This window comes from Hemicordylus capensis, chromosome 17 (assembly GCF_027244095.1).
Source record: "Hemicordylus capensis ecotype Gifberg chromosome 17, rHemCap1.1.pri, whole genome shotgun sequence".
Taxonomy (NCBI): Eukaryota; Metazoa; Chordata; class Lepidosauria; order Squamata; family Cordylidae; genus Hemicordylus; species Hemicordylus capensis.
Genome location: NC_069673.1, coordinates 3,895,815 through 3,909,124, shown reverse-complemented (window position 1 = coordinate 3,909,124; position 13,310 = coordinate 3,895,815). Strand labels below are relative to the sequence as shown.

General features: G+C 49.1%; 1 protein-coding gene across 2 annotated transcripts; it reads right to left on the bottom strand.

The window, feature by feature from the left end:
• Positions 1–4,235: 4,235 nt before the first annotated feature.
• Positions 4,236–12,178, bottom strand: LOC128338889 (stomatin-like). Of its 2 annotated transcripts, none has more exons than XM_053282045.1 (7): positions 11,665–12,178; positions 10,279–10,379; positions 9,119–9,191; positions 7,611–7,693; positions 6,666–6,869; positions 5,551–5,685; positions 4,236–5,181 (listed from the first exon to the last, which is right to left on the bottom strand). In XM_053282045.1, exons 1-7 carry the CDS (start codon positions 11,717–11,719, stop codon positions 4,987–4,989), a joined length of 846 nt encoding a protein of 281 aa, XP_053138020.1. In that variant the 5' UTR covers positions 11,720–12,178; the 3' UTR covers positions 4,236–4,986. The 2 variants fall into 2 exon arrangements, with proteins under 2 accessions (XP_053138020.1, XP_053138019.1); XM_053282044.1 differs by having other exon boundaries at positions 10,279–10,382; positions 11,665–12,174.
• Between the last annotated feature and the right edge of the window lie 1,132 nt (positions 12,179–13,310).

The following is a 13,310-nucleotide window of genomic DNA, read 5'->3' as shown; positions in this document are numbered from 1 at the left end:
GACAAAGGGAGAGGAAAAGATTATAAGGAGAAACTGGGGCCTTCCAAGGAAATATTGTATGCAGCCATCCCTCCCCAAGCGCAAGGGTTCCGTTCCGGGAAAACCTCGTGGCTGGCAAATTCCCGGTTGGCGAGCAATTTAAAAGTATTGGGTACAGGGGGTTAGGGGAATCCCGGTCACAAAAAGACCGAAAAATACAGAAAAAATAACAGAAGAGTTGCCAAAAGTCACCTGGAATCTCTTGAAGCCATTACTGGTCAGCAAGAAGAGTGAGGGGGGACCCCCAGAAATCACCCCAAACCCCCCAAAATCACCCCAAGTGCCTGAAAATCACCCAAACCCCCAGAAATCACCCCCCCAAAAAACCACCCCAGACCCACCAAAATCACCCCAAACCCCCCAACATCTCCAAAAATTACCAAAAAAAAAATAATAATAATAACCTCACCAAATTGCAAATACTGAGGACCTGATTGGCCAGACCGGTCACAATTTCCCAGTCGTGGATACTCAAAACCGTGATTGGGAAAACAATCGCATTGGCGCTGGATGATTGTACTTTGTATAGATAAAGTGGCACCATGCATATAAGACAGGCGCCTGAATAAAGGCCTGTGTGGTTTGTCCAAAAAGCAACCCCCCCGACACAGTTCCTTTATACAGAAGCGGAAAAGAACTCCCTGTTCTCTATTTGTATCACCCTCGAATCGGATGGTTCCCAAGCCGTGCCACGGTGCCTGTGCCTCACTAGCCCCTGACTTGAGATCTTGTCCAGGTGCTTTGATGAAGTGACCCTCCCCTCAGACAGCTTGAAGGCCCAAGAATAGGCTGGGCTGGGCGTGCAGCTTGTCAGTTCGGGGACGAATGGTCCCCAAACCGTCGGCATTTCACACCGCGGCCACAATATTTGTTCCCCGTCGGAGGAGGGCTGGCTTGAAGCCAACGCATCCTCAGCGATGTGTCCACTGCAGAAGGAGAGGGAGAAGGGTGGAGACCGATCTCCTCGGCTCCTGATTGGCTGTCTGTCTGCTGGAGCTCAGCGGACCCCTCCCCTCAGCCTGAGTCCGACCCTTGGTCCCTCTTGCTCAGTATTGTCAACACAGACTGGCAGCAGCTCTTCAAGGTTTCCGGCAGGAGTCTCTCCCAGCCCTACCTGGAGATGCTGCCAGGGATTGAATCAGGGGACCATTTCCGTGCAAAGCAGTCTACCACTGAGCTATGACCCCGTCTACCCACCTTTTCAAGCCAATGCGTTTGCTATTATTTTGCGAGAAATAGATCTAGACTGTTTCGAAACCAGTTCAAAGGATCGGAACCACTTTGTAACATCAGATCCTGGCTGTCATATAGACTAAATTCCTCCTGAGTACTCCTGTTGAAATTCAGTCGTTCTTTTGAGTAATTTCTGGGTAGTATGATTGTGAAACTTAGCCTGGATGTCGGTCGCTGACTGTAACTGGAATTACATTTCAGTGTTTAAAAATACCAGTGAACCTGAACTGAAACCCCATTTTTACCAGCCCAACTTCCTGGTGGTGAGGATAAAGGAAAGGGGAGAGAAAGTTCCAGTTCCACCCTGAGTCCTTTAATAAATGTCACAAGACCTATCAAAGCTTCACGCTGTCTTCGTTTTGCACCTCCGCTGAGGTAGCAGTTACTAAAAGGATGATATCACGTTTCTTTTTAAATCTATCATCCTGGAAAAACTTAGCCGTACCATTTGAAATGGACTTTGGGTTTTAGCAATGCGTGAGTAATGCTTTATTATTTCTTCCCCCATGTTACATAAGCGAGATAGGAAGAACCATGCCTCAGGCATTTGACCTGAAAGCAAATACTGCGGTATATTCTGTGTGTGTGAACCTGAGCCTTGTCTGTATAGCGGAGGTTTTAGGCACTTTCCACCCTCAGAAGCAGAAGGCGGTTGCAACTGTCTTCAAGTTGAGAATCTTGCCAATTTTTTTGTTCAAGCCCTCCTTCCCTACTCTTTGCCATTAGCTCTGCCCACCTGGTTGTCTGTTAACTACCCTCCGAGTCCACAAACATTCCATTCTTTCAGTTGCGATGGGGCAGTTCGGAGTTATTTTTTGCCCCCTTGGTTTGTTGACCTTCAGATTTTTGTAAATACTGAGGTCTCTGCAGGTTACCCTGCGTCTGCCACTACCTCCTTCTCACCCATAGGTACTCCACAAGGAACATAACACATCCAGTTCTTTCGGAAATAGAGCTGGAAATTCTGCGAGGACAGTGGTGAGAGCCTTTCCTGACAACTCAAGAATTTATTTGTTACGTCTCACAGGAAAGCCGATTGAATGGCCACTGTTCATAGTGTGAAGATGAACATTTAGGCGTAGCCAGAATCCACTCCTCTCCCTAGTATAGTCTCATCCAGAGTGAGAGAGCGAGCGCTTTAAAGAACAAGAAAATAGAGCTAGTCAAGATAATCAGGACATTTGGAGGACAGTGATTTTTGGCCCTCCCAGGAGACCTGAGACCTGTAGAGCGTCGCCTGTCAAATGTACTGTTGTGTAAAGTAAAGGTAAAGTGTGCCCGGTGTCGACTTGTGCAAGTCAGTGGCGACTTGTGGCGACCATAGAACCCTGTGGTTTTTCTTTGGTAGAATACAGGAGAGGTTTACCATTGCCTCTTCCCACACAGTATAAGACGATGCTTTCAGCACCTTCCCGTATCGCTGCTGCCCAAAATAAGTGTTTTCCCATAGTCTGGGGGAAATACCAGCTGGGATTCGAACCGGCAACCTTTGGCTTGTTAGTCAAGTCATTTCCCGCTGCGCCATTAGGTGGCTGTATACTGCTTCTTTAAGAGGCAAGCCCAGAAGGCCCCAGGGTGAGAGCGGCCATGAGAGAGAACTGGAGGACCAGTATCGATTTTTCAGCAGCCGCCTGTGTGAGTGGTTGGGCTTGAACAGGAGCCTGAAGAGTTCGAGGTCCAGAAAGAACAGAAATCAGGCACAGTCTGCCGATGAGTCATACAAGGAAACTCAGCTTCCCAGAAAGAGAAGTGAGGGTGCATTTGACCCATGAAAGGACCATCTGGTTGTCTTCTGGACCTAGGAACTGGTTTTCTTCTGTGTGTGGCTGCTGCCCTCTAGTGCTGCTGTGAGGCATTGCACGGGTCCCCTTTACCTGTCGTAAGGCGACCTGAACCTTTCTTCGCCTTATGCAAAGAGGCACCATTTTAGCATGGGGATTCTCTTTATTTAGCAGGAGGAGAGTAACTGGCCCGATCCACCCCCAGCACAGGACCTCCAGTGACTGTTGCTGGTGTCTCTCTTGTGTTTCTTTTTAGATCGTGAGCTCTTTGGGGACAGGGAGCCGTCTTATTTTTGTTTATTATTTTTCTATGGAAACCGCTTTGGAAACTTTTGTTGCAAAGCGGTAGATAAATATTTGTTGTTGTTATGCAATCATCTCTGGTTCAGCCTGGAGGTTCTCTCTGTTCTTCCTCCCTCCTTAGCTAGGATCAGGCCGTGGCTTTTGAGAGCTGAAAGTGGTAAGAGAGAGAGGTTCTCGCCTCGCAGGGCAAACCCCAAAGGAGTTCTTTTGCTTTGTGATCATCTCTGGCCAAAGAGACCCTTTCCAGGGAAATGTAATTGTAGGAGTAGGGCTCGGTGTGTGATGTGGCTGGACCCAGCTCTGAGACGGGGTTCTGTGGCTACGTGTTGGCAGTTCATGTGTTGGGGCCCTCCATGGGGCTGGCTCCAAGTTTGAGGGCAAAGTGGCCCCTCCTGCAGCTTATGGGGGGGCCCCTTATGTGGATGGGACCCCCAGGTTTACCGAGTGGCAGTGGGGAGGGAAAGGAAGGGTGGTGGATGACCAGAACGGCAGCAAAGTTCCTGGAGGTTGGAACAAGCAGGTGCCGGTGTAATGCCCACTAGGCCCTGATGCCATATCGCTTCTGAGTGCTGCCTTGTGGGTCGGGGTGAGGAAGTGAATGTGGTGGGCGTTCTCCGGGGGGATCATTGAAAGGGGGGCCCAGACATCAGTCGGCACTTGCCTGAGGGCGCCACATGTGAACACCGCACCAGAGACCCGCCATGGCTAAGAACCGGGTTGATTTGCTCACAACGTTTCTTATGAACATACAGATTTGGGGAGTCTTTGCCAGTTGGCTGCAACTCGCCCAGGGATCTACCAGGGTCCAGCTGCAACCTCCCTTCTGCCTGCCTGATCCAGAGACCCTGGGAGAAGAACGGACTCTTTAAGAACGGCACCTCGAGTGATGAATGGCATTTTTAATTTGTTTCGTTCAGTCCATGGCCAGTAATTACAACCATGCAATACAACATAACATCAGAGAATACAGTATAATACTAATGACATTTTAACAAGGATATGCCTAAATGCCCCAAACAGGAAGAGGCAAGTGGTACCAAAACATTGGGATGTGCACAGACAGCCTGCACGCCATCCTCGAGAGAAAGGGGATTTTTCCCCCCACTGGGGAAAAGTGCATTCCTCGTAGAGAAAATAAAATTAGGTATGCATGTGTATATATTGTGTATATATATGTGTGTGTATAATTATCTATTTTAAAACATACACATTTTATTTATATGTGTGTATATATGTGTATGTGTGTATATATGTGTGTGTGTGTGTATACACACACACACACACATATAAAATGTGTCTGTGTGTGTGTGATGGCATGCAGAGAAATATTCTCCCCATCCTTCTGAACTGCAGAGAGATGCAGGCACTCAAATGCTCTATTAAATAAACATTCTATAAAAGGCAAATTTTAAAATTTAAACAGAAGTGGTTTTCTGGCAACGCAGCCCAGATCAAAGTACAGTTAGTACAACTTGTTCAGATGAACAGCAAAAGGGACCCGGGTTGCCAGCGGTCTCAAGACATGCACAGAGGTGGACACTGGATAGGCAGAATTCTCTTCCCCCCCCCCCGTTAATGCCTACATTAACACATTGTTGCTCCTGCCCCTCTTTTAGATCACGTATCCCAGTTATTGCTTCATTCTCATCATGCTCTGCAGCATGTCGATGGGCAGGGGGAACACGATGGTGGAGTTCTTCTCGGCCGCGATGGTGGTCAGCGTCTGCAGGTAGCGGAGCTGGAGGGCGGCCGGCGACTCCGTGATGACCATCGAGGCTTCCTTCAGGGCCCGGGAGGCGTTCATTTCGCCCTCGGCTGCAATCACCTGGAGGGGAGAAGGGTGCAGATCTAGCAAGGGGCTTTGGAGTACAGAGGAAACCGCTTTCTCGATCCTGCCTATTATCTAGGCTAGGGGTTCCCACCCTGTGGTTCCCCAGTTGACTACAACTCCCATCATCCCCAGCCACAAAGGACCGACTCTTCCCTTCGGAATCTGACTCCTCCCCTCTGAGTCCTTAGCCTGGGAAGGTTGCCTCCATGTTGACTTGGCTATTGCCGAAACTGCACCGTGATGTCCCACCGTCAAAGGCCAAAGGGCAGACGTCAACAGCCCTACGGGACGACCATTTTTAATTCCCTCTTTGGCTGTCGACGATGATCCTCAGGCCACAGCCAGGCCAAACAGGCTTCCCACCTTTGCTCTTGCTTCGCGGGTGGCTTCTGCCTCTGCCGCCATGGCTCTCTGGAGCTGGATCGGCAGTTTCACGTCCTTGATCTCCACCCGTTCCACCATTATTCCCCAGTCGTCTGTAGCCTCGTCAAGGGTGCACTGTTAAAAAAATAATAATTAAAGTGTGGGAGCAGCCATGTCAAAAGTGTCATCCCTGGCTATGGTGCAAGAGGTCATACTGATCAGAGGTAACAGGAATATAGAAGCCTTAATCAACACTCAACGGAACCTCTTGGTCATGAAGGCCGTGTCCACACCAGATCTTGCGGATGTGTTTCTGTGATGAGGCAACAAGGATCATCTTTCTTCGTCATGGTTAAGGCTGGCTGGCTACAGTTCACAGGCACCTCCTAGCCCCTGGAAATCCTGGTCTCCGTAAACACACACACACACAAACACACACAGAGTTCCCATTCTCAAGCTTCTGAGATTGTATAGACATTGCTCAATCTCTTCTGAGTCTGTCTTGGCATTCAAAACTTGCTTTTAGGGAAAAATTAAAAGCCAGGATGCTTGAGTTCTGTGGTCCACACAGTCATCCGGATCTAGATTTCATGTGGGTTACTGACATTGTCGTGAGTGTGTGAACCATACCAAACTGGGGTTCGCAGGTTCATCTCGGGTCATTACCCCTTGGCGTGGGTTTACACAGTCACGCTGATGTCGGCAACCCACATGAAACCTAGATTCCCTATTTGCTGGTTTAAGACCGGAATAAAGTATCTGAGCCTGGATCTGTTCCCAACGGCTGTGTAAACCAGGCCTGTATCTTTTACCAAATTCTGTTTCTGCATGTTGAAACTCGGCGACACCCCCCCAAAAGGCCACGGGTTCACTCACTCATTAACCAAACATCCCACTGAGTCATAAAATTAGTACTCCAAAAACAATTAGGACACAGATTTCCCAGGACTGTGCTTCATTCTGCACCGCTGTGCTTTGCCCAGGTAAGAGAAATCTTTGTAAGAAAGCCACATCCACGGAACAGACTGTCAGTCCCATGTCAATCATACAGACTCGATCCTGTATGGTCCGGAACACCCCCAAAGAGACGCAGCTCAGTCATGGAGTGACCATACCTGCATGCTGTGTGCGATTTCCTCTCGGTCGGAGAGGATCTGAGAGAGGTTCTTGGTCCCCAGGACATTCCTCAGGGTGGTCTGAGCCAGAAGGCGCGTGGCCAGGTGTGCGTTGGTGATGTTTGCCACAGCCAGGACGGCGTTCTGAATTCGGTAATAAACCACGCCGTCCACGTAAACCGTCACAGAATCCTTGGTAAGAATCTAGGGCAGAAATTAACGTTCCTTTCTAAAACCACACGTATCTGACAAACGCACGGTGCCAAATCTCAGGCCCTTATCACTATTTGCATGGTTCTGGTGGTCTTAAACAGGTAAGCTTGTGGTGCCATGTTGGATTTTTAGCCGCCATGCTGGAATTTGTTTTTTTGGGGGGAGCACTTTTACTTTATAAAACCACACCTATCTGACAACATTTCTGCCAGATCTCATGCTTTGTCGACCAAAGTGAGCGAGTCAGCTTATTTTTGCCATTTATAGGTCTGTCTCCAGTTGCTACCGGTTCGTCTGGTGGCAGCTCAGAGGCAGGGCCTTCTCTGTAGCAGCTCCTGGGCTGTGGAATGCGCTCCTGGCAGAAATCCGTAATTTGAGATCATTACTGTCCTTCAGGAGAGCCTGTTTGGCCTGGCCTTCCAGGATTTTAAATGATTGACCAACCGTTTTAAATTATTGTTTAAATTGTTGTCCTGCTTTCCAGGGTTTTTAGCTGTTTAATTGGTTTTATTGTGTTTTAACAGTTTGATTTTAATTGTTGACTTGTTTTCATTGTTTTTATCATGCTGTAAACTGCCCTGAGCCATTTTTGAAGGGCGGTATATAAATCTAATAAATAAATAAATAAATAAATAATGCTAGAAAGGAGGGGGGAAGGGGGGGCATTCTGGCGGTCTGACTCTATTTATAATCTGGAATCCAAAATGGGAGGAAGAAGGAGAGCGCATTTACTTCCTGGGGTGGTATATCGAATGTTATCGTCCTCATGTCCACGATGACAATGTTGTCTGTGCAGGGCAGGACAAAGAAGAGACCTGCAGGGAAAGAAATCACAGCCGTTAACCCATATTACAGCCATATAACGGATGCTCTCTGTGCACGAGGAAAAGGCAGACGAGCAAGAGGACCCCTGAGTTCCTGCGCCAGCTGGAAGCGAGGTTGCCAACTTCTCAGCCGGTTGCTGCAGCTGTGCTTTCGACGCAGCTCTTTGAGGCACAGACGTGAGCAGGTGAGCAAGTTTCTTTTCATGCAGGAAAAAGAGGTGAAGCCACCCATTTATGCATTGCTTCCATGTGTGTTTTAGTGTATTTTAACCCATTTATGCCTTGCTTCCACCTGTGTTTTAGCGTATTTTAGGAAGATAGGAAGCTGCCATATGCTGAGTCAGAGCCTTGATGCATCTAGCTCAGCACTGTCTACACTGACTGGCAGTAGCACTCCATGGTTTCTGGCAGGAGTCTCTCCAGCCCTATCAGGAGGAGGCTTGACACATGGGGCTTCTGCCCTGAATCTCCTTCGGGAGAGAGTGTGTGCTTCACACCAGCCAAACTTACCCCAGACTCACAAGAAGATCCTTGGACCCACACCACACACAAGTCGGGCTTTGTGATGCGAATTCTAACTTATCTGGAGGGATTTCTGGTTTTTTTAAATGCTGGTTTTAAGCTACTTTTTCTGAAAACACTGGAGCAAACAGGGAGAGGCGCTGACGTAGAATCATTAGCATGATAAGAGGCATGCTTTCTTCAGAAATGCAGATCTATCTTTGCAGGGAACTCTCTCTCCCCCCCCCCCCCACACCCATTAGCTAGGAAGGAAAACACTGACGCCTGCCATGTGTACTTGCGAAAACAAAAGCTGAGAGCAGAGGGGAGGGGCTGCTTCATTCAACATTTACCCTGAAGCCTGAAGCCCAGTGTGAATAACCTCCCAGAAGTTTTTCCCAAGGAGCTTTGGAAGCCCTTTAACTCTCATCTCCTCTGGAATGGAGGGGGTACATTCACATATCGGCTAGGTTTACCCCAGAGTATTGGGGAGCACTTCACACACAATTCGGGTTTTTCACTGCGCGTTAAGAGTATAGCCCGGTTTATATCTGGGGTAAAAAAAAAATCCCGCTATTTGCGGTTGTTTTTTGGGACAACTTCAAGTTCGCAATAAAGCCTCCCCGTAAACTCACGGAAAAACCTGCCGTGCCTAAACGTCCCTGGAGATGCTGCACAAAAAAGGAAAGAGACAAACTCTTCAGAACATAAGAGAAGTCCTGCGGGATCAGGCCAGAGGACCTGATACTGGACCATCCCAGTAAACTGCCTCCCACAGTGGTCAGCTGCATCTGGGGAACACAAAAGCCAGGGAAGAGAAGGCAACGCTCCCTTTTAGTACCCCAAAAAGTGGAGTGTTCGCTTGTGGCGGTCAGCACAAAAACTGTGCCACATGCCAGACCGTAAGATACTCACCCGGCCCCTTTGCACCCCCTTTTAAGATGCGCCCCAGCCTAAAGATTATGGCTCGCTCATATTCCTGGACAATCTGCAATGGGGAGAGAAGAACCAGAGATCATTTCTGAAGGACAAAAAAAGGACGCACTTTTCTGTCTATTTTGTTCCATTTTGGCACTATCTAACACCTGCCACACATACGGGGTAGATTACAGGGGTTCCCAGATGTGGTTGAACTCCAGATGTTGCTGAACTCCCCAATAAATTGTGGCTGAGCATGATGGGAATTGTAGTTCAGCAACCTCTGGAGTACCACCGTTTGGGACCCCCTAGGATAGAAGGAACAGCCAATTTCGCCGTTGCTCGGAACGTTTACAACCAGCTGCTCAGCGTGTGGGATGTGCAGAAAGGAAGTCACAATTTTTTTTCACACTTGGGGGACAAAGAAAAAACCTTGATCATTTTTGTGCCCAAAGATGAGAGTTCAGAACACTCTCAAAATATTTTGAGCAAGCAATTCCCTTCCCAGTGGCCGTTGCTGATGCAAAGACTATGAACGGCAAGGCAGGCTTCTTTTACTGCAAGACCGACTTTATTGTCAAAGGTGCTCTGACGGGTTTCCAAAACAAGCAAAAAGATGACGAAAGAATGGTGGTTGCATCCCCCTCCAACCCACATCTGCTTGTGTGTTTTGGAAATCTGTCACATTTCCTTTGTTTGACCATATTTAAGGGAAAATACAATTAGCAAGTGAAATTGAATATATATGTAGGTTTCATGTCCCCTGAAGGCTGATCTAAAGAAACAGCAGTATGGAGAACGCCCTCAGTTTAATACAGGAGCCTCAGCCGATAATCTAAAATTAAAAGACATTAGAAGGAGATTAAAATATATTATACAGGCGGAGGGAATCTTGCCTTCCACACAGATTACAGATGGCTCTGCAGATGCTGGACTACATCTCCCATTACCCCTGAACGATGGCCGCTGTGGCTATGGATGATAAGAGTTGCAGCTTTCCAGGTCGGAGGGGTCTTTTTCCCAAACTACCCAAGATCCTTTCAATTGTAGATGTCCAGAATTAAACCTGGGGCCCACCTGGGAATTGAACCTATTTCCTTTGAGTGGGGAGGAAATCCCACAGTGGGAACATTTTGCTCTCCAAGGAGCATCTTTACCTTTAGACACAGACAGATGGAAAGGGGAAGCGTCAAAACAGTAACGATGAATGCGAAAATGATCAGCAGCCAGCCAAATACACCAAGGTCATAGTCGGAATCTTCTGGAAGACGGACGTTAAAAGACAAGGTTGTCACTTCTGCACGCTAACAAACAAGACCAAATTCTGCTTCTATAAATATGATGAGTGAATGAATGAATGAATGAATAAAACCCAATTATACAACCTTTATTTCTCTTATTTATATACCACCTGATATGTGTATCTCGAGGCGTTGTACACAACTTAAAACAACAAATGTAAAACAGAATAAAAACAATGAAAGCCATTTCATACTACCAATAATACCAATAACATCGATACATACCGGTAATTTAAAAGTGTAAATTTGCACTGTCTAGCTTCTGGGCCTCAAATTCCCCAAAGCATTCTCTTTGTTCTTCAAAAGCTGGTGTGAGTGTGAGTGTGTGCGTGTGTGTGTGCATGCATGTGGTCCTTCCCCAAACTGAGCAATCGTGCAAACTCTGCAAGTCGTTCTTGACATTTAAAAAAAAAATGACTAGGCCAGTGGAGGCCTTTTCAAATGCATGTACGGCTAGGAAAACCGCTCTATTTCCGCCAAGAAGAGGTCGCTGCTGTTCCCTCTGCAAAGCCGTCATCCCATCTGCTGGTTCCAGATCCTACCTGCCCGCCTCAGATAAATGGCTCAATCTGTTCAAGTCAAATAGCTGTTCCTGCAAGCAGGGTGCAAGCTAGCAGGCTCCCCTGCAGGTCTCGGACAACAGCGGCAACATTCAGCAGAGTATAAACAAATTAAGTCCCTGCTTGTGCGTTTCCGTACTTGGCGCCTGCTGCTAGAACTCCTCCAGGGAGTCGGCTTTTTGTTCTCACGATGGCTGTGTGAACAGATTAGATAGTGGGGAGGTTTTGGTGAAACTCCTTCCCCCCCCCCCTTCCCTGCCCAATGCAAAGGGTCACACATTTAATAGCAATGCCCCTCTGATCAGGGGCATCGCTAGGTACGTAAAAGATCCACGGCCCGGTCACTACCCTTTGATAATGAAACTCGAGAATCATTACTTCCTCCGGCCAACACACACAAAATCTCCAACACGACATTTCCGGAAGAGGCCCTGGAGAAGGCAGGAGGCTGAGCCACGAATTGGTGGCTCGTGGCCACGGGCCACGGGCCGCCATGGGTGTCTATGGCCACGACCCTGCCCAAGGACGTCCCTGGCTCCAATGAAGCAGGAGAGAGGACTTCAGGCTCTGCCCCCGCAGGCCTCTCTGCCTGCCCCACCTCAGATTGGAAGGGGGCACGCACACACACACACACACACACACACACACACACACACCCCTGCTGCCCCTCTGCTGAACTCACCACCGATTTTCGGGGCCTCTCGCCTCCTGCGGCCGCCCTTCTCCGCGTCCTGCATGATGCCTACCGACTTGCCCAGGCTGGCAGCGGCTGCGACACGCACCGACAGAAGCCAACGGCGGCCTGGCTCGCTCCGGCAGCCCAGGGGGGCTCCAGGGGGCGGCAGCTTCAGAAACAGGGGCCCCCTTCTGGGCTTGGAGGCGCGCTCTGCTGCCAGACCCAGGAGGGAGGACAGGAAAGGTCTCAGGCGGAGGTTGGGGAGTCCTCTCCGTGCCGGTTTCCCTGCATCTTTCGCGTGGCAGGCGGGGGTTCAACAGGCCAAGCGGCCAGCCACTGACCCGCCCCCCGCCCACAAGACCGGCACGCGGGAAGCGGTTTTTGCATGCGAGATCCCTGCCTGCCCTCTGTCTTGCCTGTTGGGGTGAAAAGCAGGTGGCCACTTTTAATCAGGCAGGCAGGTCTCCAGGGCTTGCTTTTGGGCCTTGAGCAGCCGCAGAACAGACATAAACCGGAAAGCGAAGCCACCCACTAACAACAGGGCCAGAGGTATGGATTTAGCAAGGGGGGGCAGCACCTCGAAACAACCGCAAGAGGCAGAATCGGGCACACGGGGGGCGGGCAGGCTTGAGCCAGTTTGCTGCCTGAGATGAAGCACCATTTCATGCCCTCCTCCCCCATTTCCACCTAAATTAATATTTGCAAATATTTCCCCGATCTCCGCCGCGGAAATGCTTCCCCCTTCTAACAAGATCCCTGCACACAGAAAAGTAGCCTTTTTTAGAAGCAGAGGGAGAGACGTCCAGCCCGGAGTTCTTCCCCCAAGCCCATCCATTAAAAAAAGTGGTGTGCACACACCACAGGCCACATCCCGGTTCAATCTCTGGTGGCCTCTCCGGGGAGGGCTGGGGTGCAGTTGCCACCATGCCCCCCCCCCCGGAATTTCGGGTTGCACCCGGATTTTAAGCATCTCACCCAGATTGCTTAGCCCACCCAGATTTGCCCAAACTTCAGCTTTCATTCAAAAAAAAAAAAGCTAAGCTCTCGCCCTTGTAGAAGTGGGGTTATGGAACAAAACGTGCAGTCACTCTTCTGCTCAGAAATGATTTTCAAGCTAATTGACATCATATGCAAATTAGGCACCCGGATTTGGGGAGCCAGAATCATGCAACCCTAGCTGGAAAGACCCTGCCTGAAATGCTGGAGAGTTGCTGCCAGTCAGTGCAGACAATGCTGAACTAGGCAGGCTAAGGGTCTGACTCAGTCAGCAGCAGTTCCCTATATTCCATGCCCTCTGGGCGTTTCCACCAATGGGAACGGAGCTTGTGCTGCCTGCCTATTGCAATGCAAAAAGGACAAAAGGCACCTGGTGGCAGCTGAAGGTGAATGTTTGCATGCAATAATTGCAACAGAACAGAATAGCCCCCAAATGCGAGACAGAACAGGAGCAAGCGGAAAAAGCGAAGCTATTAAAATTCCGGGCTGCAGGAGAGAAAGACAGGCATGGCAACCCTCCAGCATACTATGCGTCTGCGTCCCACAGTGCTACTACTAATTATCTGATCTGGCTCAACACTCAAGGTGTTATGCACCTTGGAATGGGGTGGAGGGGGGGACCCACTTCTGACAGCAGCAAAGCAAAATCATAGTGC

What these genes read in the sequence shown, in the direction of transcription:
- LOC128338889 (XM_053282044.1), bottom strand. Translation starts at nt 11,719, where the DNA reads ATGCAGGACGCGGAGAAGGGCGGCCGCAGGAGGCGAGAGGCCCCGAAA. An exon ending in AGAGGCCCCGAAAATCGGTG is followed by an intron (nt 10,383 to 11,664) that starts GTGAGTTCAGCA and finishes TCCGTCTTCCAG; the next exon opens with AAGATTCCGACTATGACCTT. An exon ending in CCCGCGAAGCAAGAGCAAAG is followed by an intron (nt 5,182 to 5,550) that starts GTGGGAAGCCTG and finishes TCTCCCCTCCAG; the next exon opens with GTGATTGCAGCCGAGGGCGA.